This window comes from Branchiostoma floridae, chromosome 14, assembly GCF_000003815.2.
Source record: "Branchiostoma floridae strain S238N-H82 chromosome 14, Bfl_VNyyK, whole genome shotgun sequence".
NCBI lineage: Eukaryota > Metazoa > Chordata > Leptocardii > Amphioxiformes > Branchiostomatidae > Branchiostoma > Branchiostoma floridae.
Genome location: NC_049992.1, coordinates 3,529,281 through 3,553,484, shown reverse-complemented (window position 1 = coordinate 3,553,484; position 24,204 = coordinate 3,529,281). Strand labels below are relative to the sequence as shown.

At 43.8% G+C, this 24,204-nt stretch overlaps 2 protein-coding genes across 2 annotated transcripts in view; both read right to left on the bottom strand.

The window, feature by feature from the left end:
• Positions 1-108: 108 nt before the first annotated feature.
• LOC118430910 lies at positions 109-18,262 on the bottom strand. The gene is made up of 34 exons (XM_035841940.1): positions 18,118-18,262; positions 17,827-17,905; positions 17,389-17,441; positions 16,920-16,995; positions 16,649-16,722; positions 16,133-16,228; positions 15,707-15,794; positions 15,402-15,454; positions 15,088-15,160; positions 14,670-14,737; positions 14,165-14,295; positions 13,764-13,830; positions 13,244-13,492; positions 12,165-12,359; positions 11,845-11,874; positions 11,511-11,657; positions 10,694-10,796; positions 10,369-10,448; positions 9,751-10,001; positions 8,973-9,097; positions 8,099-8,328; positions 7,353-7,556; positions 6,474-6,518; positions 5,411-5,449; positions 4,846-4,942; positions 4,016-4,299; positions 3,420-3,568; positions 3,034-3,061; positions 2,644-2,868; positions 2,175-2,296; positions 1,464-1,477; positions 1,256-1,384; positions 484-719; positions 109-116 (listed from the first exon to the last, which is right to left on the bottom strand). The coding sequence occupies exons 1-34, from the start codon at positions 18,260-18,262 to the stop codon at positions 109-111; spliced, it is 3,993 nt and encodes a 1,330-aa protein (XP_035697833.1).
• Positions 18,263-18,599: 337 nt separating this feature from the next.
• The window catches only part of LOC118430909, a 10,282-nt gene continuing 4,677 nt past the window's right edge, over positions 18,600-24,204 (bottom strand). Inside the window, exons 8-19 of the mRNA XM_035841939.1 lie at positions 23,711-23,950; positions 23,066-23,261; positions 22,620-22,714; positions 21,973-22,089; positions 21,366-21,536; positions 20,611-20,838; positions 20,287-20,346; positions 20,032-20,125; positions 19,611-19,663; positions 19,183-19,255; positions 18,985-19,031; positions 18,600-18,814 (exon numbers count right to left, since the gene is read on the bottom strand). Coding sequence (XP_035697832.1) covers positions 18,600-18,814; positions 18,985-19,031; positions 19,183-19,255; positions 19,611-19,663; positions 20,032-20,125; positions 20,287-20,346; positions 20,611-20,838; positions 21,366-21,536; positions 21,973-22,089; positions 22,620-22,714; positions 23,066-23,261; positions 23,711-23,950 — 1,589 coding nt within the window. The remainder of the gene's footprint in view (positions 18,815-18,984; positions 19,032-19,182; positions 19,256-19,610; positions 19,664-20,031; positions 20,126-20,286; positions 20,347-20,610; positions 20,839-21,365; positions 21,537-21,972; positions 22,090-22,619; positions 22,715-23,065; positions 23,262-23,710; positions 23,951-24,204) is intronic.

Sequence of the window (24,204 nt, the reverse complement as noted above, 5' to 3'; positions counted from 1 at the left end):
CTACCGACTTAGTCATGTTGTTGATTAATTCAAAACAGCCCTCATATGATCCACAGGATGACATGCCTATGTTGTCGATGACGACCCCATACTTGCTTTACCCTAATGTTAGGCTTCTGTTCAGTGGAGTATTGTATGCATGTTGTATTAGCTCAAGCTCCTCAGCCCCTGGTTGCGAAGAGTCCACCCACCCAATAACGATACACCAGGGGCAATGGTTTATCTAGTCCTTACGTCCGCAGGGCAGTTTGCCCATGTTGTCAGTGACGACCCCCTTCTTGCTTTACTCTAACATAAGGCTTCTGTCCAGTGGAGTACAGTATTATAGCTGCAGGTACGTATTTCAGCTGAAATGAGAAGTCAGCCCACCCAATAACAATAAGGACAATGGTTTATCCAATCCTTACGTCCACATGGTGGTTTGCCCAGGGTGTCGATGAAGCTTTTAAAAATAAAAGATATAAGCTATGCTACAGTCCTTACGTCCGCATGGCGGTTTGCCGACGGTGTCGATGACGACGCCCTTCCTGCAGGCCTCCATCCTCAGCAGGCAGCCGTTGGAGTACTCGTGCCCGTCCGAGCCGCACACCGGTGCGTACTCGCGCGAGCAGCCGGCCTGGCAGCGGCAGTCCCCGCCGGTCGGGCCGCGTCGCGCGCCGAACTGGCACAGGGGTTCGTCACCGGGGAATGCGGGGAGGGCCGGGGCAGCATCGGGGTAGCTGTGGGGCAAACAGATGTTTGTTATCAGTAACTCGATGTATGTTGTGGTGATTGATTTATAAAACTTAAGAGAAGAGCTCATTTCGTCATTTTGCTAACTTTTGCTAACAATAGAGAAAAGTGACTTTCTTCGACTCTAAAAGGTAAAATCGAAATGAACTTCACTTATCTTTAACAAACTTTTGACCTGGAAGCACTTTCTTTTAAGACTAGAAAAAGTGAGAAACAAAAATCAACTTGTTTTCCCCGCCGCACTGCTCGAGTATAGGAATTGACAACCGCCAGCTGAATAGTTTGCAAGTCCTGCTAGATATCAGAGTATATACGTACCAATGTGGTTTAAATTAAGTTTAGGATACTAAGAAAACGAAACTTGACTTGCTTGTCATACTGCTGAAATAGGATGACTCATCTAACGACCAACGAGACAGCTTATCTGTCCCGCTACTAGAGATATCTCACTGACTATGTTACCAATGGATACCACAATGTGGTGCAGACAAAACTGAGAGGTTAAAAGAAATCTAAAACCTACTTGATTTGCCTGTCGTACTGATCAAACGTTATGACACTCCTGACGTCCACCTCGATCGCGTCACCGTACTCCTGCATGTGTGGGAGCTCGTGCAGCATCCTGTCGGCTGCTTCATGTACTGGTGCCGACATCACGGATATAACCTTCAACAGGCAAATACAACAAGAGTGATGTTTAAAAAATACTTTGGCGCTGTGCTGCTTAAGACATCACGGACACAACCTTCAACAGGCAGATACAAAAAGAGTGATGTTTAAAAAATACTTTGGCGATGTCGTGGATGTGGGTAGCTTTTAACTTAAAATGAAGATGCCACAACATACAATTGCAGAGAGGTATCATCTTTCAAACTACATGTTAAAATTGCAGTGACCACTGCCAGAGTTCCATTTCGTGGTTTTAGCAATTTCTAAATTCTGAAAAAAATATGATCCAAAGTGAAAGAATGTGGATGTTATCGCTGAGTCGAGGGTTTATCAAAAGATTCGTCCCTTCGACAAAGCGTTTTCACAAATCAAACAGGAGTCGGAAAAGTAGCACTTCGATTATTCAACAGATTACAGAGATCCCAGAGGGTTTGAACTCTGTAGACGCATGGGATCCCACCCCTCTAAGACTTGATGAAATCATTGACAGTCATATTGAGCAGCCGAGAATTACCAATGGTTGCATTACATTAGCCTGGTTACCATCCTCTGTAGTAACCCCTGGCTCACCTTTTCGCTATTATCCAAGCGAAGGTTAGGCTCCGGCTGTTTTTTTAGGCGTCTTTATCGGGCTTTCTATTTTGTACTGTTTTCTTGATGTCTCGTGGCCTTGGAAAGCACCTTTTCCCGTGATGGCCACTTTGGTTATCAAGCGATAAGATCCAGTGGTTGCTAAGGTAGATGCTACTGAAATACGACATAAATTCGCTCACCCTTGGGGCACCCAGAACCTTGAAGGGCTGCATCAGACTGGCCTGCTCGGGGTTCTGCCGAGTCTCTGCCATGACTTCAGCTGTCTTCTTCAGCTGGTTAGTAACCTTCTCAAACTTAACACCTGGGCAAGAAAGAAAAAACAGTAATTCAACTTAAGGCAAGTTGTAAGTCACAGTATTTTCAATATATGGGATGTGAATCATGGGAGGAATGTCTAACGTCTAGACATTCTTTTAAATGTATTTTCTTTTTATACCATTATCTAGTCTTTGTAATATGTAGATTAGCCTTATATGGAGCTGTAGTTATGTACCAGTACGTGCCATGCTTTATACACTGTACACTTGTTGTGCAAAGTTATCTTACAACTTAGTAACAGAATAATACATAAACAATGAAAACAAACCCAGATAAAACGTAATTGTTACATTGATGTGAAATCACTTCTGACTTTGACCACTGTCTTACCTGTGTCCTTGGCGTGGATGTCCATGTAATACAACTCTCTCTCCTCCTGACCTCCGAACTGGTTCAGAACTCCCTCTTCGGTGATCTCCAAGGTGGACCGCAGGAATGCTGGGTAATATACCAGGGGCGTGGTCGTGATCGTCATGTTCATGACGTACTCGGGGTCACTCACCCAGAGGTCATGGATCAGGTGGTCAAGGTCAGTCGGCAAGGTCACGTTCAAGTCTGCAAGAGAGGAAGGGGATGTTGCAACATATTAAACGATGAAGTTGCCATTCCATGAAAAAAAAAACAATGTTAAAAGTCCGACGGACACAGATTATTCCCAACAGAAGTGATGTAAAATGAGACAATGATGCAACAGGAGTTAAACCAGTGCAGGATACTCACATAGAAGGTACTTGGGTTCTCCAACAACCTTGAGAATAAAGATTAAAAAGAAATATTATTGACAACAGCACGGAAAGCAATCGTTATATGAGATGCATTCAATTCATACCAGTGGAGCACACTCCTAGGCGCCTTCGACCCCACTTTTGGTGCTGTGTCAGATTATAACTACATGCATTATAAGAGGTGCCATCAGTTGTCCAGAAGAGGGCTAATTTCATTCTAATCTCGAATCTCTAAACAGTTAATAGCCATGGTGACATGCCATATACAGGGCTGAAAGGCTGACTTTCAGAAGACTGTGTTCTGCCGGTCTCTATCATTCGTCACGTAACGTACATTTGTGAAACATATAAATATCGTAGATGATACAACTCCCTGCTTACCTTCAGCATGTATAAGATGGTGTCCCGTGGATCCTGTAGGGAGAACTGGAAGGATTTCTGTATTTTCCGGCCGAACTCGACCACAGGCGTCTCACTGGTGGGTCTGACTGTGATTTCCAGGAGGTACAGATATCCACTGTACGTCACATCTGCAAAACAGCAGTCAAACTTATAAATCAGCACAAATAACCACTCTATGTGACATCCGTCAAAGAATTGTGTGGTACGGATATTGGGATATCAGATGAATGTATGTTACATCAATAGAAGTCTGGTGAGACACATTACAGTCAAAATGTTGTTATCACTACATGCATCCACTGTACGTCACATCTGCAAAAAATACGTGTTAAAAGTCCTTCTCAATGACACGACGTCGTGGGCATGGGACTTTTTCAGACCGAGCCTACCGCCCTACCAGCTTCGCCACAGTAACGACACTAAAAGTCAAATAAAAAAAAATTGCAGACATATCATTAGAATGTAGCCCTGGTACATTGAAAATCGCCGATTGAAGGCAATATGTATCCTCCTGTTTGAATTAACAAACAAACAAACAAACAATAAGGCAGAGACTGGAAACCTCTAACACGTACCGCCGCATGGAGGAGGCCCAACGTTGTCGATTGACGTCTGCTGTTTGCACTGTTCCACCTTGAGGGCGCACGGGTTGCTGTACTGCTTTCCGTCCGATCCGCAAACGGGGTTGAACTCGAACGTACAGGCCTCATTACACTTGCACTGCCGCGTAGTCAGGTCCCGGGTCGCGCCGTACAGGCACTCCGCTTCCCACGGGGAGATGGGAGCGATCGGCGCGGGGACATCGCCCTCGATGTTACGTGGAGGGGGAGGAACCGGTGGGTAGGACTCCTGGCCGAACCTGGAGGCAATTTGGGGAATAATCATGTGCGAATTCTCTTGTTGATAACGCAATGCACAACGCTTGAACTGAAGCATATTTCTTTCAGCCTGATTAAATCTCGCTTATAGCAGCCCGCCCAACATCCGCCGGCCTCCTGATCCTGGACAGTGGAGTATGCCTTACACAGACTAATTATTTTGTGCAAAGCGCAATGGTGAGCTTTGTATGAGCATAGCAAGTATTTCTGTCAGCATGCAGCATGTAACATTGAGGCATGTGCTCCTAAATTTGGAATGCAATGATGATATCTTTGATGGGAATGTTTGCTTGATGATACATCCCCATATGTAAAATATTGACCTAATTGGAACTATAGACACAAAATCGTTCCTGTTCAAATTTGATGCAAACTACATCGTTGTACATGCAAAAGATGTTTGATAAAAAAGAATCTCCATAACTACATTTCTACAGACTTAAGGATGGATGAATTCCGGTCCCATTTGCAGGTGAGCCTTTGTAATCTACAATACGGTATAGGAGGGCCGAACAACAAGTCTCTACCTCTGCCCGGTACCCTGTCCTGGTCGGTACAGCTGCGGTGTGATGACTGGACCCGGCTGTCTATCTCCGGTCTGACCCGGATATACTGGCCTCTGGTCTGTAGCAGGGGAATGGGGAGGGTTATGTAACTGCAGTCATTTGTTAAGGCCTAGGTCACATCTTCAAACCGAGTCCCGACCGGGCAGCTTTAGGGAACGAAAATAATTTAAAAAGTATATAAAAGACACCAAACTACACAAGACGTGAAGAGAATTGTCAGGTGGGCATCAATATTTGCATATATTTTACGTATGCATGGCTAATTTTCGTTTCCACAAACAGCCCGGCCGGGCCCCGATTTGGAAATGTGACGTTAGCCTAAGTAATGACAAAATCAATTAAATCTAAACACGGTGTGGAATAATGATATGAAAAGTAAACGTTACAGGCAGATACGACAGTTCATTAGAACAAATACACAATCTAAGATTTGAAAGGTCAAGTAGCATGCAGACAAGACATGGCAGGCGCAAAGCCTATGGTATAGTTTCCAGGCAGTTTTAAGATATTATTATGAAGACCCCACCTGGGTAGTACGAACCTGGCCTTACATCCGAGGTGCCGTCTGTGGGAAGAAAGAAGACATGAATTGCTTTCAGTAAACGTTTATAAAGAACGTACACGAAATGATATTACTGTAAGCCACACTGACTTGATTCCATGGATGACAATCTTTGGACACCCCAAAACTGAGAGCACCGGAACACAAAAAGAAGGATGGGGAAAATTATCAATTTATCCTAATTTCAAATCCAAGTTTTCAGGAAGAACATGGCATGAAGTGAGCTCGAATAGTGTAGTCAACTCATTTTCATTACTCTGCCAAGGCCAAGGGAATATGAACAGATTTTCTTCCTTTAAGGCTTTGGGACCTACAAAATGTACTGGTCTGGCATGGAGTCTGACCTGTAATTCGGTACACCTCATTTGCCATGACCCCGCCCCTGCCGTCGGCTGCGCAGGCGATGGAAGGTCCGTACTTGTTGTAGGTGTTGAGCCGACCGTTAGCAGACCCGTAACAATGTCCGTCACCCTGCAGAGCGAACACCTGAAACCCGCGAGAACGCGCTACCTGGTAGCACTTCTCTACGGCGTTGATGCGGTCCTTGTAGTCACCATCAAGGCGCGAGTCTGTGCCTTCCAGGTCTTCAAGGGCGGTGTCGGCTCTGTGCTTCCAGCACCCCAGGCTTGTGTATCGACGGATATCCCTTCCTATGAAAAATGAAGGCGTCATATGTTCCTTGGATGGCCTCTGGATTTTTGTCTCTCTAGTGGATTCTTCCGTTCTGGTTCATGCGTCTCTCTTTTCCGTCCTGGTCCATGCGTCTCTCTCTTCCGTCCTGGTCCATTCATCCAAGTCCTGGCACATGCGTGTTAGTCTCTGCTAGTATCATTTATACTGACCGCTTGTCGCAGAAGGTACGATTTGGGGAAAATACATGCACGCGATGATGTCGTCCATAAAATCAAGTCAGTGTGGCCTTAGCAAAATTTGATTTTCATGTTGTTTCATCATGCCAAAAATCTTAAATTTAGATTCTAAAATGTTACAGATAGTTAAGACTTTCGTCATGGCAAGACAAACAAACCTGGATAATAAGAACTCGGCCTTCCATCTGGTCTCCCCACATTGCCTGAAAAAATAGTGATGAGAATCAAATAATCATATCACAGTTTCTGTTTAAAGAATGCCTAGATTTTTAGTTCCTCACATGCACATGAAATGAAAGTCTTTGCTCTCAAACTTATGTTCACCGATATCTCTTAGCTCAATCATGTTTTACTCATTCTATTTTAAGTTCAATCACTGTACTCAGCCTAGAAGTGGTCTTTAAGTCCTTGCATTGAACAAACCCATCAGGTTTTACACACAGGTTTTACACACAAAACGTATGTGCCATAAGCAGCCTTTCACACCTCTTCCATTGGCGGCCCAGCCTCAGAAAAGTATGCTATTACATGTACACCATTTCTTGTGCGGCTCTTTTCACATCAAAACATCATGACCACAAACACAAACTGTCTGTTGTCCCAAGGCCCCTTTTTACTACGACAATCCCTAAGCGACCATCGAGCGCGCCCAAGATTGGACTTGTGTGACACTTCATCCAATAATTGGAATAAAAGACAAAAAATGCGTTATTTTTCTATGTCCCTTGTTGAGTGATCCGTCAATTATCCAGTCCCTCATCGGTCGTAGTGCAAGGGAGAGGGGTGTAACTCACAAAGAGTAACGAAGGAATGCCCCCCACCTGTCGCCCCATCGCACGGCGGTCGGCCGATGCTGTAGACGTCCTGCTGGCTGTTGCATACTGCCACTCTCATTATTATCATTAGAGTTATTATTATAGTTATCATTATTATCATTATTACTATATAGTTATTACCATAGTTATTGATATACTAATTATTATCATTATTGTCATTGTCATTATTAAACTCACAAAGAGTCAAGGAATCTCCCCCACCTGTCCCTCCGTCGCACGGCGGCCGGCCGGTGCTGTAGACATCCTGCTGGCTGTTGCACCCGGCCACTCTCATGGCGCACTCGTTCGGGTACTGGCGTCCGTCGGAGCCGCACACAGGGTTGTAGTTGTAGGGGCAAGCCTGAGGACACTGGCACTCACCGGTCGCCTCCACGAACACGGCGCCGTACCTGCACCTGCCAACACCTGTGGAACAACAGGGGAAAGTGGTCTTGAAATGGTTGTGGTGGGTTCGGTTGTTGCCTTTTTTTCAGTGTTCTTTCCGATGTAAATTTGCGAATATGCACCTCAAATGCAATACTACACTAAAACTGCACTACAGAATTGTCTGTACTCACAACACTACAAAAATTCTATTGCGAAATACGCTCTCTGGTACATGTGTACAGTACTTGAACAGATTGATTCTGTAGCATTCAAAAGTATTGAAAAGTAGTATCTTGGCTTACGGTCGCCCCCACTACAGTTATTATGCATATGCTATAGCTAAAAGAAACAAGAATGGCCATGAATGACAACACTTCTTTGCTAGAAAAGCATAACACACAAGATGCAAAGTCCCAATCATACACACAATCATACACCTATAAAACAATTACATTTTATAAGCTTATCCGTTTAAACTAGTTTAACTACACGATCATCTATGGAGTTCTATGATGTCAAAGCTTAAGACAAAACACTAACTTTTTTGCAGCACCAACCACCTTCAATGACGTCACACTTACCACAGTCATAAGATGACCGCTTGACATCGCCGCGAAGCTTCAAGGTCGAGCTGTGCCAGTCCACGACGTTTCCTTGGAAGGAGCAGGACGACGCCCTGTTCCTCTCCTCGCTGCTCAAGACGTAGTTCCAGACGTTGAAGGAGGCGAGGTCACCGCCGTACGCTTGGAACACCTCAAAGTCGTACCCGACAGAATCCTGCTCCTGTCCAAGGATCCATACACCACCCTCTCTGCGGAAAGAAAGGAGTTTTGTATAGAAGAAAGTAGTAAGATTCCCTCATGAGAAAGTGGGGTCTCAGGTGGAAAGAGACAGACTGCTTGTGACTGAGGACAACACTATGAAGCAGCCTCTTGTCTGCCCCCTCCTGCCCGAACCATGCACCGAGGAAGACCTGGAAGCTCTGACCCCAACTAGAAGAAGGGCGTGCGCGGAGCAGGAAAGTGTAGTCATGACATGAGAGGAAGAAGGAGACGGAAGTTAAACGATTTGTTTCTTTACGCGTTTACTGTGACTATGAAAACACCGTTTCCAGCAGATATTAATTTTGGTCCTAAATTTCAGTGGAGATAAGCACAACAGCAAGAACATGTACCAGTAATAGCAAGAATAAAGACAGAGATGATACTTCAACTCTCTCAGTCCGTTCGAGTACCTTAGACCGCTATATCTTAAAAACAAGATGCATCTTAAAAGACTAATGCAGCATCACAAATCCTCCAGGTATGCACCCGTCAGATATTCATGTGCACAATACATTATTTTTAGTGACATTTCTTACTTTCTAGTTGGCTGTCTTACGGTACTTACCGGTGGAATTTAGAGAGTTCATATGGTACTGTTACAAACCCAGCCTAGTGTTGAAACAAACCATACCTTATGGTGTGCCTAGCAGCCATCCCTGTTCCAGAAGCCCTGATCTCTCCATCCACGTAGATCTTCCAGTCTCCTCTCCTGCTCCTCCACGTGACCATCACAACATGCCAGTTTCCGTCGATCAGCTGGAAAGTGTAACAAAAAACACTTGAGCGTTCAAATCAAATGTTTGCTGCGTGAAACTTATTCTGATCAGTGTTAGGGGAAACAAATAAACTAGCACTCGGTACCAGTAGCTCCAATGCCGATGAAACGAACCAGTTATTCTTGGCATGAAGGTCACCGAAAAGTCGACTAGGTATCCACTCTTTGTTGTGTATAAATATCTTTCTTTATCACTTTTTGGGTATTGCTATCTCCTGAACAATGTCAGATGATTCAAAACTTAAGTTGCCAAAGTTTCAGCCCAATAAAATGCCCTCAATGCCAGGGCTTGACCTTCAAAAAGAAAACCATGAACAAGGCCGCCCCCCCCCCCCCTAACTTCCGGATTTCGCGGGGGATGCCCTATCCCGGTTGTATCACAAATGGCATATACATTTGTATGCCGGGTATATCAGGACTTGGCAGTTTAAGGGTTAATACCAACGAAATTTCAACCGACCTCGAGATCGATGAAGTCGGTCTGGTCGTTGACAGATGGTCACCGAAACTTCGGTAAGGTATCAACTCTTTGGTTGCGCTCAAAACCTTTGTACACCACTATTCTGAGTTAAGTTGCCTCCTGGAAAACGGCAGGCGATTAGATGTAAACGTTGTAAAAGGAATGTAAACCAACCTCTAAATCAATGAAGTCGGTCTGGTCGTTGTTGACCAGGAACTTGAAGCCGCGGTTTCCTGCCTCTCCGTAGAACTGGATTTCGTTGTCTTCCTCCTCCGTGGCGTAAGAGAAGATGGTACCGCTATAAGGGGTGTCCGTGCGAAGGTGGAAGGCCACGGTGAAGGCCTTTCTCCGGCCGCCGAAGTCCCCGGAAATCTCCGCGTAGTTGTCGACGGAAAGCTCACTGGAGAAGGTCAACCGGTACGGACCTGGGTGTAAAAGTTATTAACATTTTAGCATCAACATGATAGTTGACCTCTAATCAGATTCCCGGTGGCGTAAGTCACTAGTAGTATCAAAGCTAGCCAAGGAGTATAGCCGGCCAGCGGAGGTCTTGGTGCCCGCCTGACTAATTTTGCCGGCCAGGCCTTTGGCAGCTTTCATACTATCTGATGGCACCGTAGGATCTGCTTTGAGATCACATGATAGTATCCTTTCCGAACGAACTGGTAATCCTGCAACATTTTCCTGAAATGGTGCTCTATGTATAGCACAATTTATCCAAAGCTTTGACCATACGTGGTTCAACTAAAATCATAAAAAATTCAAAATTATATATTTAAAAATCCTGCTCACCCCCGTTGCAAGGTGGAGTCATCCCTTCCGACACCATGATGTCTCTCTGCTGCACGCAGGCGGATTTCCTCATCACACATCTGGAGGGGGCACCGAAACTCTGTTAGCTTTACATGTACGTCAGAACTTCAGAGCTCTGCCGAAGTCTCATCAGCCAACATGAATGCAGTTCCTGACTGTAGCTATTTTGCAAACTGGTCAGGACATATGCGTAGTATCAAAATAGAGCAAGTCCAATTGGCCTTAAAGTTTTGGCACAAACATGTTTGACTGTTGTTCTGAAGCATGTAGACCACCTGTGACCTGCAGAATAGATAAGACATACCTGTTGAAATACTCCTTCCCATCTGAGCCACACACTGGGTCGTACAGGAAGAAACACCTGATGTAGGGACATGCCCGGTCTCCGGGGGTCGTTCTGGACGCACCTAGAAACAAATATGATATTGTGGTTACTACAATATGCTAGCTAAACACACACCATCTGCGTTGGTAGCCGTCTTTTTGTGCTGTATCAATTGGCTCAACACCTACAACAAGTACGGACCTTCCACCGCCTTTGGAGCGGACGGCAGGGGCGGGATCATGGCAAATTAGGCGTACCAAATTACAGGTCAGACTCCAGTCTGTGCTGTGTCTAAAATCTTAATGATACATTATGCACATAAGAAAAGGTCGAGCGAAATCAAGAAAATATTTAGACAGTGTTCTCATAGCTATATATCCTGATCAAATCGGCCCGCCAAACATTGAGAGGCCAGTTACAGTCCTGAACAGCGGAGTTTGCTTTACACAGACTACTGTTCTCAGAATAGCGGCACATGTACCAATTTCGGAATGTAAAAGAGAAAAGATTAACGCTAATTTAATGACAACCACAGACAACTTTGTACAACACAAACTCTGTGAGTTCGTTTACACATGTTTTAAGAAAAGGGAAGAGTCATGTAAACGTTAGATATAGTGATAGCATAGTTGCAGATGTATTGTTTATTCAATTGTAATACTACATGTTATAGTACTTAGACTTTAGTATCCCATCATGGGATTTGCTGCATTTAGCCCGCATGGGCAGGAACATGCAAATAAAGATCATCAATTTTCATATGCAGGACCCAGGTCCAGTCATCAGCTGTGTTTACCTCTGCAGGGCCCAGGTCCGGTATACTCGATGTTCTTCCCCTCCTTACAGGCCGCGGCCCTCAGGCTGCACAGGTTGCCGTACTCCCGGCCGTCTGAGCCGCAGATGTTGTCAATAGGCTGCTGGGCACACGATGTTGGGCACTCGTCTGGAAAAGGGGGAATTATGACCTCATTAGCAATTATTTGATTGGGAATGACAAATAAAAAGTAAAACTATTACTTCTGTATCTATTTATCACACTTCCAGGAGGAAAGAACATACTTCAGCCATCTTGATCAAGAGACTTTGCATGGTCACCCATAGTCTACTCGGAAGTCAGTAAAGAAGCTTACCTCCAACTACTTCTGGTTCGACATAGTCATCTGAAAAATATGAAGATGAGGGAAGATGAAGTTTGACCTGGCAAAGGAACTATAGTGCGAGAAAGCAATAGAGATGAATTGACTTTGTTCAAGCACAACTAGACCTACAAACTTTATTAACTAAGCGTTATTTTGAAGAAAGTTTAGCTAATCATACAACTATGCTTTAGTCTTTCATAACCAGCAGAATAATAATGAATGGTTACCACCACCCTTCATAAACTAAGCGTTATTTTGGGAATGAACGTTTTTTTCATTTTATGCCTAACAGAGCAATAATGAATAGTTACCATCCTCCCCGCAGGGCGGAGGTCCCTGGACTTCGATGTCCTCCTGGTTCTGGCAGGCGACCAGCTTCAGCAGGCAGCGGTTGGGATACTGTCTCCCGTCCGTGCCGCACACGGGCTCGCTCTCGTACGTGCACTGGATGTCACAGTAGCACTGGCCTGACTCGGCGTCGTAGGTCGCTCCAAAACTGCAAGATTCTAAACAAGATAGAGAAGAGGTGTGTTCATATCTGTGACATAGAAAGGTTGTCTGTTGTACGTACACTGGGTGTCACATTAGCACTGACCTGTCTCGGCGTCATAGGTCGCTCCAAAACTGCAAGATTCTAAACAAGATAGAGAGGATAAAGTACTGTGTTCTGATCTATGACTCAGAATAGGTCTCTGTTGCGTGTAAACTGGATGTCATAGTAGCGCTGGCCTGACTCGGCGTCGTAAGTTGCTCCAAACTGCAAGATTCTGAAAAATATACAGAGTCAGAGGGTAAAATACTGTGTGTCATATCTGTGACTTAGACTTAAGTTACGTAGAATAAGTCTCTGTTGTATGTAAACTAGATGTCACAGTAGCGCTGGCCTGACTCGGCGTCGTAGGTCGCTCCAAAACTGCAGGATTCTAAAAAAAATTGAGATGATAAAATATTGTGACTGTGTTTTGATCTTTGACAAAAACGGTTCTCAGTTGTATGTCAACTGGATGTCACAACGGTACAGGCTTGTCTCGGCTTCGTAGGTCGAAAACTGCAGAAACTGCAATTTAGTGCACTCTTCTAAAGAAGATAGAGAGGTTGAAATATGAGTTAATATCTGTGACTGTGATGCAGATAGGTTCTCTTTTCTGAAGCACTGACAATTCTCGTCATAATAATGATAATACGACTCTGAATGAAGAAGACGTATTGGAATCGTCTTTTAACAAATAGATCTAAGAAGAACACAGGTGCAGACTTCTGCCATCTTTGAATGCTTGTTTTGCAGTGTTTCAAATAATTGAAACAATTGTGTATTTTCATTAGCTTAACCAAACTATTCTAACAAGATTTATTTGATATAATGTAATGCAGTTGTGTTCAACATTTTTACCTCCTTCGGATGGTGGGAAGAACAGCCTTGGTTCCTCCCCAGTCTCTGGGGTTTCGCCGGGTCTGGTTATCGCTGGGGGTCTCGGTCTTCTATCGTCGGTGGTTGGTCTTCTATCATCGGTGGTTGGTCTTCTATCATCGGTGGTTGGTCTTCTATCGTCGGTGGTTGGCCTTCTGTCGTCGGTGGTTGGTCGCCTATCGCCAGGTCGTGGATAACCTCCAGGTCCAAGAATATCACCCTCATCCCCATCTGGAAGTGAGAGAAATTACGTTTAAATATGGATGATTCTCACAGCTATTATCTCACGTTGTCGTGACAGAGAAGGGAGACACTATGTACTGTAATAACAAGTTCATCGTACGGAGAACGTCTCTTAGCGCTTTTCGACAAGCACAATGGGCAGTGGCCCACCTCTTAACGTCCCGTCCTAAGGACTGTAGCCCTTTCAAGTAGCGTGCCTGCAATGATTCTAACTTACGGATTCTTGGTACCGAGACAGGGACACAAGTAAAATCCTTACCTTCCCTCTTTTCACATCTTCCTTCAAACTCTACGCGGATTTCGGTCTGCTTCTCACACATGGCGATCTAAAAATACAGGAGACAGACTGAATAAGAGAACTTCCACATGGCATAGAACACCATCCTTCACAATTAGTCAGTCTACATTACATACTTCTAGTCACCACATACCTATGTGTACCTCTATTATTTTTAGGTGTATGATAGGGCCTTGATAATATACCTGTCTTGAATACAGCATGAATTGACCTACTAAGTCCCTCCCTTCTTAAGCTACCAAAAATTGACAAGCAGTGTGCATAACTGTTTGGCAAAAATGCAAAATGTTGCCATTGTCTTTCAGAGGCTGGACGCTACAGAACAAGATTGCTCAATATCATACACAGCAGAAAATATATACCTCCAGAAGACACCTGTTGTCGTAGGTGTTCCCGTCCTCCCCACACACTGGTGAGTACAGGAATGGGCAGGCACGTGGGCAGACACACTGGTTCAGCTCTTCGTCCAGCGTGGCACCAAACCGGCATTCTTCTGCAATGGCATCAAGTGTACATGAACATGTGTGCTAAGACACACCATCACTTTTAGACTCACTATATCATCATCGGTATAATCTTAGTTTGCCTTTTTTCCTAACATAAGATTGCATGAGCGTAAAAACATCCAGATTTTTCAGACTAGCAGTTAATTTACATCTACCGGTAACAATGGTTTAGACTAAGAATCAAAATCACAAAACGTCTACAATTACTGTAAAAATTTCTAATGGGATGGGATAAAGGAAATTAGAGAACGTCCTTCTTTTACCTTTATCACCCAAAACCCGCCGTAATATCTCAAAAAGGTGGGAAAGGCTGAACTAGTTTCGGATTGTTCAGGTAAAATAAGAGCTAGAGGTGACCCACCTCTGCTTGGATCATCAGAAGGACAGAACATCAGGGTGCAGCCCCAGGATCCCAGCCCTCCACAGACGCTGCAGGACAAGTTTCAAGCAGAATTGACAAGACACTCACCTATACAATACTTAGACTGCATTGATTATAACGGCCTACTTATCCCACTCTTGATAGAAAGCTCGATCGCCGGAAGACTTTATTACACGATTCATAAGGAGATAATTTCAATGTCCAATGTCCAACCCTTTAGACCCTTTGATTAATGTTAGTTAAATTGGATACTTTTAAAATATTCTTATATATAAATATTGTGGCCTTTTATTTTTTTGTGTAATTGCCCCTATTCCTGTAATTCAGCATAGGTCATTAGCAGGTGATGACAGAAAATTGAAGAAGTATAATTACGGCAGCCCAGAAGATTTCTCACCAAGTGTTGCAGTCTACTTCCAAGGATTGTCCGACATCGTATTCTTCACCTGTTGTTGGGTGGTAACATTTGTCTGAAACGAGAACAAATGGTCATAAATTTGCTTCTCACCATAGCATAGAACTAGCAAGTGGGAAAAAAATCCTGTCTTCATACATCGTACTTATTTTGTTGATAAGTACTCTACAGGTCACTATTCTACTGTATAATGCGAGCATATCACCTGTATTGTTTATCAAGAATTTTATTCGTTGTGGTAGGCCTCACAAAATCTATCTGATGGATGACGTTGGCACACACATCGATATACTAACCTTTGGGGCAGAACTTTCTGGTGCAGGCCAGGCCGTTGTTGGGCAGACACAGGCTGCAAGAGGAGTGATGAAATGAAATGAGTCATTTAGGTTACTAAAAAGAAAAGTTATTAGCAAACTAGGTTACTTACAGTAACCTAGTTTGCTTAAAGAAGCAACTTAAGTCAAAGATGTTAAGAACAGAACTTCCCCCTTTAAATCCACATGCAACGTAATTGACCATACAGAACTTGAGGCAAAGACATTGTATGGAAACAAACATTGGTTAGAATGGCATCGGTTAGGAGGTGTTCAAGTGAGCCCACCATTCATTGCAGCCGTCGTACAGCGTCTCCCCAACCTTAACCTCCGACCCTGTCATCGGGTTGACGCAGATCTGCAACTCACGGGGGGCTAGCGGGGCAGAGAAAATTTGTGTTGGGTAACAGTGTAGCTTCAACCAGTTTTTAGCAAGCTCTCAATATCAACTTTCAACAAACTTAATGTGAAACAAAAATTAGAGCGCTTTACATTTCACGATAGAAACTGGTAAGCAAAGAGTCATCTCAGGCAATGATTCCGAGAAAGAAATGTATTCATATTCTAGTAGTACATGTACATTTCAATGTTTTTCTCATATGTGGTAATGTCTGTTAAATTTTCTTATTCCTGAAAAAAAAACAAGTTTATCTAATTCACTTGAACGTTCTACAATCTATAAATATGAAAAAAAAACGCAGATTCTGACTCACGGGCGACAGGCCCAGGAGGGCAGATGGCGATTTCTGGGTAAGGACCGGGGCGCGGCCGTGGGGGTGCAGCCGCCACATCTCCTGCAAAAGCACGAGCTGGAGAATAGGAAAAACACAAGTCCGTAAAATTACGGTATGCAGCCATGAAGTTAAACTGCTGACTGCATCATTTCATGTTTCTACGCAAAGTTACAGCTTGCGTCTCTCATGGTTCTCCCTGTGTTTGTAACAATGTACCTACAGTAAGGTTCTGAACGTTGCTTGCTTGTTCGGAATAAGATCCATCAACTTTGTACCTCATTAGACGTTTCTAATCAAAGTTACAACTTATGTCTCATACTGTTCTCTACGCTTGTAACCATATACATTAAATAAGATTTCTGACCACGCTTTGTCACAAAGGCAGTTTGTTCAGAATAGGATTCCTTCACTACAGACTATCGCTAGATATAAAATCATGTATCAATTATGAGAAATTGCACGTCATTTGATAGCCAGCAACATCCAATAACATACCAATTTCAGGCTCCTGACACTCCGGAGTGGTCAGCTGGCGGCAGCGCCACTTGTAATCACTACCTGAGCAGGTACTGCAGAAAAAGAAAACACAGGATAGTGGGCAAACTGAAATATTGTGATCATTTTATTTCAACAAAATCAAAACTGAAATAAAGGGTTTGCTAAGGCAAACAACAGACTATAAACCGGGTGGTGTGTGTGTGTGTGTGTATTTGCGTGAGAGAAACGCATTTTCGATCTGTCCAATATTGTTCAGTTTAAGATTTACCATTCTGTGCACTTCTCCGTCTTGATTTTGCTCCCTGGTTTGTAAGGTCGGCCGTTCTGTGGGCTATAACAATGTCCTGAAGCAAAAGGAAACAACAAAATCATGGAAATGATTTGGGGTTGTGACACATACAGGATACAGCTCTCTTCGATGATTGTTTTAAACAGCATTACTATAAATGTACTGCATTTGCTAATTCTAAAACGGAGCCAATTTCTGAGTGGCACTCAGTCTACAGGTTCCATGCCATAAAAAAGACCATATCACAGCCGAATATGCATCTTGAAGATCTGCCGGGGATTTGGTTCAAGACTTAATACCCATATAACATTGGGAAGCTAAATATGGCTTGACTTTCCATTCGACGGATGGGTTCACATAACACTTTTATTTCAGCACCAGGGACAGGAGCAACGTCAGAAACCTTATAACCAGAATATGGCGACCTGTGGTTAACGTAATGACTTACGTGGCGGGCAGGCCATCCTTGTACACAGACTCTCTCCGCCTTCTGCACACGTACTGGGAGGGAAATTGTATTCATATTAATGCCAGAGGCTTTGTGTGCTATGGTAGAAGCTCCAGTCCTACAATATTGAATGCACTCGTTATTTTGTTCCCCATGTTGGCATCGCTAGATATACTCGTACATGTTCAAAGCAAACGTCCAATATCTTCTTGACCAAAGTCTTCCATAAGTACTTGTAGTAAAGAGTTGTAGCATATAAAAATTTCTGCTTCCATTATTCTCTGTCGTGCACCCTGTCAGGGCGTTTCGGTCTCGTTTCCATTCAAAGCAGTTCACCGTGACCAGTATGACAAACTCTTAGCACGTACGAATTTTATTCATGTGAAGCAGAGAAAATCAATATTGGCTATACAGAGAGAATATCTATTGAAGACTTACCACATGTTACATTCGTCGAAGTAGAACTGGTGAACCTTGACTATACTGCCATCGACAATACAAACATCTTCCTTTACATCTGAAAGTAAAATCAACATAAACAATGTAAAAAAGGAAAAAGAACAGTGAAAACATGACACACATGGGTATGGGCGTTGGCAGGTACGTACCTCTTGAAATATGAATTTCTTCATCAATTGGTGACGCCTACCACAAACAAGACATGGAAATTGCTCTTTATATTTCCGTCTTTCAATAACAAGAAAACAGCACTAAGCAAGCAGGTCCCACCGTCTGGCCTTGCATCGGGTCGCGGAGCAGCAAAGCTCACAGCCGGGGCAGCTTCAGGTCTGCCTGCTGTCCTTCCAGCCGTGCGAGGAGCTGCGTTGTAACCTGGAGAAGAAAACACCTTCTCATTAGCCCTAAAGTCACACATGTCTATATTCGTTACACATTGAACTTGAGGAAGATGGGCACTGTGGACCGGTGGCTACTACTACACAGGATGTGACATACACGTGTCGATGGGGAAAACAAATCAGACAATTCTTTGATATTAAAAGAGATTCAAAAATTTGTGAAGTTGCCCAAAGGGCCATATGGTTCTTATGCAGGGGTGCTCACTCATGCATATTTGACTGTATAATGATCTACATACAACGTGTAGAGATGTCAAATGCTTCACAGTAGTACCAAGTCACAGGAGACGTAATTGGCAATTAGCCACTGGCTCCTGAATTGTATGAATTTAAATAAATCATGTAGGGCAAAACCTAAAGAGTTGTACCTGCACAGGGTGGGTATCCCGTGGTATAGATGCTCCTCTGCATCTGGCATGAGCGGAGTTCCATCAGACAGTCGCTCGCGTACTCCAATCCGTCCGAGCCGCACACAGGAGACACTGTACCCGAGCAGTCCGACTTGCACTCGCAAACCTTCGTGTACACGTTGTACTTAGCGCCAAACTGACAGTCTCCGTTAGGGTCAGCTGAGGACGACAAAAAGAGCAGGTTCAAAGATAAGTTTTGTGCTTCATTGTCAGGAGAGAGACTATATACAATCATATGGTCTTAAAATTGAAGTTGTCATTGTAATCATAAGTGAAATAATACAATTTTCACTTAGTGCCGAAGAATACAAGACGAGCACGATACTTACGACATGGATGATTCGTGCACTGCCATTGCCCAGACTCTGAACAGACACTGTAGTGGTAGAAGACAAAACAGCGTTAAGATTAACCAGCATGGAATAACAACAACTAAGATAACACTACTATCCTATGATACAAGCAGTACAAAAAAAGTGTTACAAGCATGTCATGAAGGGTTTATTCAAATGTAAAACTTTCCTCACCATTCATTACAATCCAGCTTGATTTTCTCTCCCTCTTTAAACTTGTCTCCAAGGATGGGATGGTAGCACTTGTCTACAGGAAGATGGGGAGAAAACAAATTGTATCACTAGACTAAACAGTTTCCTGTTTTTTGTTTCGTTTTTTTACAAGAGAAGGTGTGCTTCCGTGTTCCTTGAAGTGTAGTTCATAAAGATTAAATTGTTAATTTTGCAAATACATATTTTTCTGCTGAGATATTATTTTGTTGTCATATTGGTTTATATTGGTTTGTGTTATTATATTGGTTTTGGCCGTAGACAGAAGGCTGTCAGTGACTTCTTTGTAAAAAAATCCGTTGTTATTGAGTCTGTGCTATTGGTTATAGTCTGGGTCATTGATGTAGTTCTGGCCACCAGTCCTAATTATAATCACCAGTTTGTGTACTCACCCTCCTCACAGGTGTCAGATGAGCAGGCGTAGTAACCAGGTGACAGGCAGATGCTGGGGGAGGAGAAGGTTGTCATGGTTACAGATACTGGTTAACACTTTACATATCTTATTAAAACACACGGATCTTCGCATGCCGCTCACAGAGAGGGGCTAGGGGTCAGCCCCTGGCCTTGGCACTTAGGTATGTAGGCATATTTTCACAAATCAAAAACCTTAAACTAGAATCTTTTAAACCACGTAAGACTAAGGAACCAAGCAATGTACATCACTAGCTCTAGATAAGTCTTACAATTTCCTTCTTATAATTCAGTAATTCTTAGCAGATGACATATGGCCGTCACAATGTTGACCAGGTAATATCTTTCTGCAAGGAAGTACCAAAGTACCACTACCAGCCTGATGGCTACTTGTGGACTCACCATTTCCTGCAGTGATCGTAGAAGGAAACAGACGCCTCCGTACAGAGTCTAGCTGGGGAGCTGGCGCTGGTGAATGTAGGAGACACCGCCATGGCTACGGTAGGGCAAGAAAAATGTACATTCTTGAAGATGACGACTTTCATAATCTAATATGATACATGTTCAAGGGCTTGTTAAGTACAGCGTTATAGCTTTTACAGCTATTATACATAAACAGGCTAGTACATTGTTGATGGCTACGGGTTTATGTCTTACCTTCCGAAACGACGGGTGCTGAGAACGCCACGGCCATGTTGTCCTTGTCATCAGGGTCACCTGTGGAACAGGAACAACAGCGCAAATTAGTTTACTTACTAGCAAACATTTCAAGGCAAGTAATGCAAAAATCTACATTCTGGCACAGAAAGGACTGTTACAATTACTTGTTCAATCACACTGGCAAGAAGTGTTAAGTTTCAAATGGAATTTAATGGTCTTTATGACCTTGAGTTTGAATCAGAAATTTGACCTTGACAGCCAGCAGTGACGTGGAGAAACGTAATTTGAAAAAATGACCTGCGATGACCTTGAGAGACTTACCTGGCGATTTCTCACAAGGACCGTCAACAAACACCTGAGAAACGACCTTGATGTCCCTCTGCTCGCGGCAGGCGGTGGAGTTAAGTTCGCACTCGCTGGCGTACTCTCGCCCATCGGAGCCGCACACGGGGAAGTAGATCGCCGGGCAGATGGACAAACACTCGCACTCCCGAGTCTCTGGGTTCAGTACCTCTCCTGGCATGGAGCAGCGGTCTGTCTCCTCTGGTTCTGTATCATGACACAGTACACAAGTCAGTAATTACAGTACACAAGCCAGTAATACAGCAAAGCCGGTCATACAGCAGACAAACACTCGCACTGTCTAGTCTCTGGGTTCATCACTTCTCCTGGCATGGTGCAGCGGTCGGTCACCTCTGGTTCTGTATCATTGCACAATACACAAGTCAGTAATACAACAAGACAAACACTCGCACTCCCAAACCTAGGCATGACTGTGATTCTGGAATCCTTACAAAGAGATCATGGTTAGTATTGACTCATTCTTTAAACTATATCAATCATGTAACACCGTATAACCTTGTAAAAAGTACTTTTGCTGTGAAACCAAAAGCTCGAATTGATTTATCGTGCGGATTGAATAGAGCTGAAAGTCACATTTCGTATAGCATTTCTTTTGACCAAGCCACTGCAAGTAGAAAACTCATAATTACTCTTAATATTCATTTCATGTACGGAGAATGTATTTCTGTAGTATACAATATAAAGGATAAAAAATTAAAGTTTATGTTTCTTACCTGGACATCCAGGGCAGCACTCCCCTTCTACAAACACCGGAGACACGTTGGGCCCACAGTACGGCCAAGCACACATGATAGACACACAGGACTGTCCGAACTGCTCACACATGCACTGCGTACAGTTGGACTTGTCCATGCTCCAGCTCTCTCCAACTCTGTACCTATCACCTAGGATAACAGACACGTGTATAAGTCGTAAGCACTGAACTTTGACATTTGCAATGGATATTCATGTGGGGTTGCGGGTTGAGGAGTTATAGGACGCTACGAGGGACAGAGATGTCGAGAAAAAGACCTGGTCAGGGCAACTTGCCCGGGATGATGATGATCATCCATGTGTATTTTCATAAATTGTAAACGTTTGAGAAACAAAGCTATGTTAAAATAAAACTGCTTTGGGACACGTCGTTATGATGTCATAGTTATGACGTCATCTTAGTGACTTGTTTGGCACCTGTCTGTCTCTGTACCTGGCTGACTGCGGTGTGCCGTGTTTTACATGCAGAAAGAAACGCCTGCACTGCTATGTGGTGTTTGAGTATCAAAACAAATCGACAACTACATCTCAATATATATATACCAACTAAAAATCAAAAATTCTCACCATTGTCACTGATGCAGAACTCTACGACATTGATCTGTGGCCTTCCCGGTTCGACTCTTGGACTGGGCAAGACAAACCCGAAAGCTGGAGAGGCAGCGGCTGGGGCTGGCCGTTCTTCTGATGGGGAAAAACAGAACGAAAACTTATGTTACAATTTTGAAACCTCCCGACACAAAGTAAAGCGCTTACAAAGAATCTTTCGATCAGTCCTCTGATCCTTATCAAGTTGAATTACCCAAAGCCTAAGTCACACATCCCGACCGAAAGTGTGACGTCAGCAAAGGGTCAAAGGTTCTTGACATTCGGTATCGGCCCCCGTCAGAACGAAAACTTGTAGTGCAGTTACACTTGCTTTCCTATATATATATAGATCTGCTCAACAGGCCCCAAAGTAATTGTATTTGTGACTAACTTCGGTTAAGTTACCGTGAATAGTTTCATCAGGTTGGCACATTACTGAGTAAAGACAAGCTTTGTATACAATCACAGCTTTATTTCCACTGACGTCGTATCTAATCACTTCTGTAAAGTGTTTACCACTTGGGTACACGATGTAACAGTCATCAACAGATTTTGTATGACACAATTGGGTTTTAAGTGCATTGAGAGACATCTTGAGAAACTTCTACCTGATCCTACGAACTTACCAGGTGCCTCCAGAACGATCTCCGCGAATGTCTCGGAAGTCAGCTCGGGTGCTCCTTCAGGTTGGCGGGTTCTCCAGTACTCGTTACAGTCAAACCTACAGGTTAAATTGACAATTGGGGGTTTCGTCTTGCTTAAGATGAAAGGCAAACATTCAAATTATGGATTTCATATCGATAAAGACGAGAGGCAAAGATTCACAATTAGAGATTTCATCTTGCAAAGATGTAATAAAGTGTGGTAAGAAGGGGTAGACAAGCCCATGCAAAGAGACAAGACTTTGTCAATCTTGAAATGGCTCACGTTATTCACAACACCAAGTCTGTGTTTTTCATAGCTTGCAACAATTCAAGTGTACTTTAACTGCGATAGGTGTCCTGTCTTCTAGAGCACTGGCCGTCCTACAGAATCTCCAAACAAACAAACTTTATCCTTAGCCTGGCCTTACCTCTGGAACCTGCCCGGCTGCGGTAGATACCCTGTCTCCTGGAAGACGTGTCCGCTGAACGGGTGGATGCAGTAACAGAAGTGGGTGAAGCCGTAACACTGGCTGGTCTTGTACGTCCCGTCCTCGTTACAGGACAGGATCCACGCGTCAGGCGGGTACTCCTTCGCAAGGTCCCGCTGGCACTCCGTCTTTGGTCCTGGGGTGGATAACAAATTGTTATGTATAAAATAATGGTTACCTGATATAGAGGCCATCCTAATGGGGAGAACAATAGGACGGGATCTTAAAAGAGAAAAGACTATCTCTGGATACAACCACGGGGATTTCTTCAGACAGGGTTTAGATGGAGAGCTCCCTTCTTGCCGCCTCAAGGACCACTAGGCCCAGATGAGGATTGACTGAATGAGAATGAATGGATATCTTCAAGGAGGTTAACCTTATCGATGCATTATGGGATGAATTATAGGACAAAAAGGGCTTCAGAGCTAGACATTAGCAACAGGACATTATCTAGCAACAGGACAAATAACCGGCCTATGGTTTTCAATCATGACCCAGATGATGTTTTAATCATACAACATTACTTCTTTCTAACACTTAAGTCGATGTACAAAGATAGTATGCGATACTTATTTCCCCCCTCACCTCTCTTCAACCAGTACTTTGTGCAGTCCTCCTGAATGCCTCCCTCCCAGGACCGCGCGCCAGTCTCCCTGTAGACCTTCCCGTCGACCGGGTGTGCGCAGTAGCAGTAGCCTGTGGAGCCGTGGCACTGCGTGGTGCGGTACGTGCCGTGCGGCTCGCACTCCTTCAGGAAGAACCCGGGGATGGGCACGGCCTCGGCTACCTCCTTTTCACAGGCGGTGCGCTCACGGACCTTTCCTCCTGAAAAAGCAATGTACAACATACTGTTCAATGAAAAACCATCATAATCTTAGTAGCTTCTTGCTTAGATGCTCTTTATTCCGCTTAGTTCTTATATATTCAAAATAGAAAATATAGTAACGGGTATCACAATGTAGCCACAAACTGTTTGGCTGCTTAGATTAAGGCATATGTCACATTTCAAAACAGGGACCCGGCCGGGCACTTTCCGGGAACGACAAATATGATATTAAAATACACCAAACTACACAAGA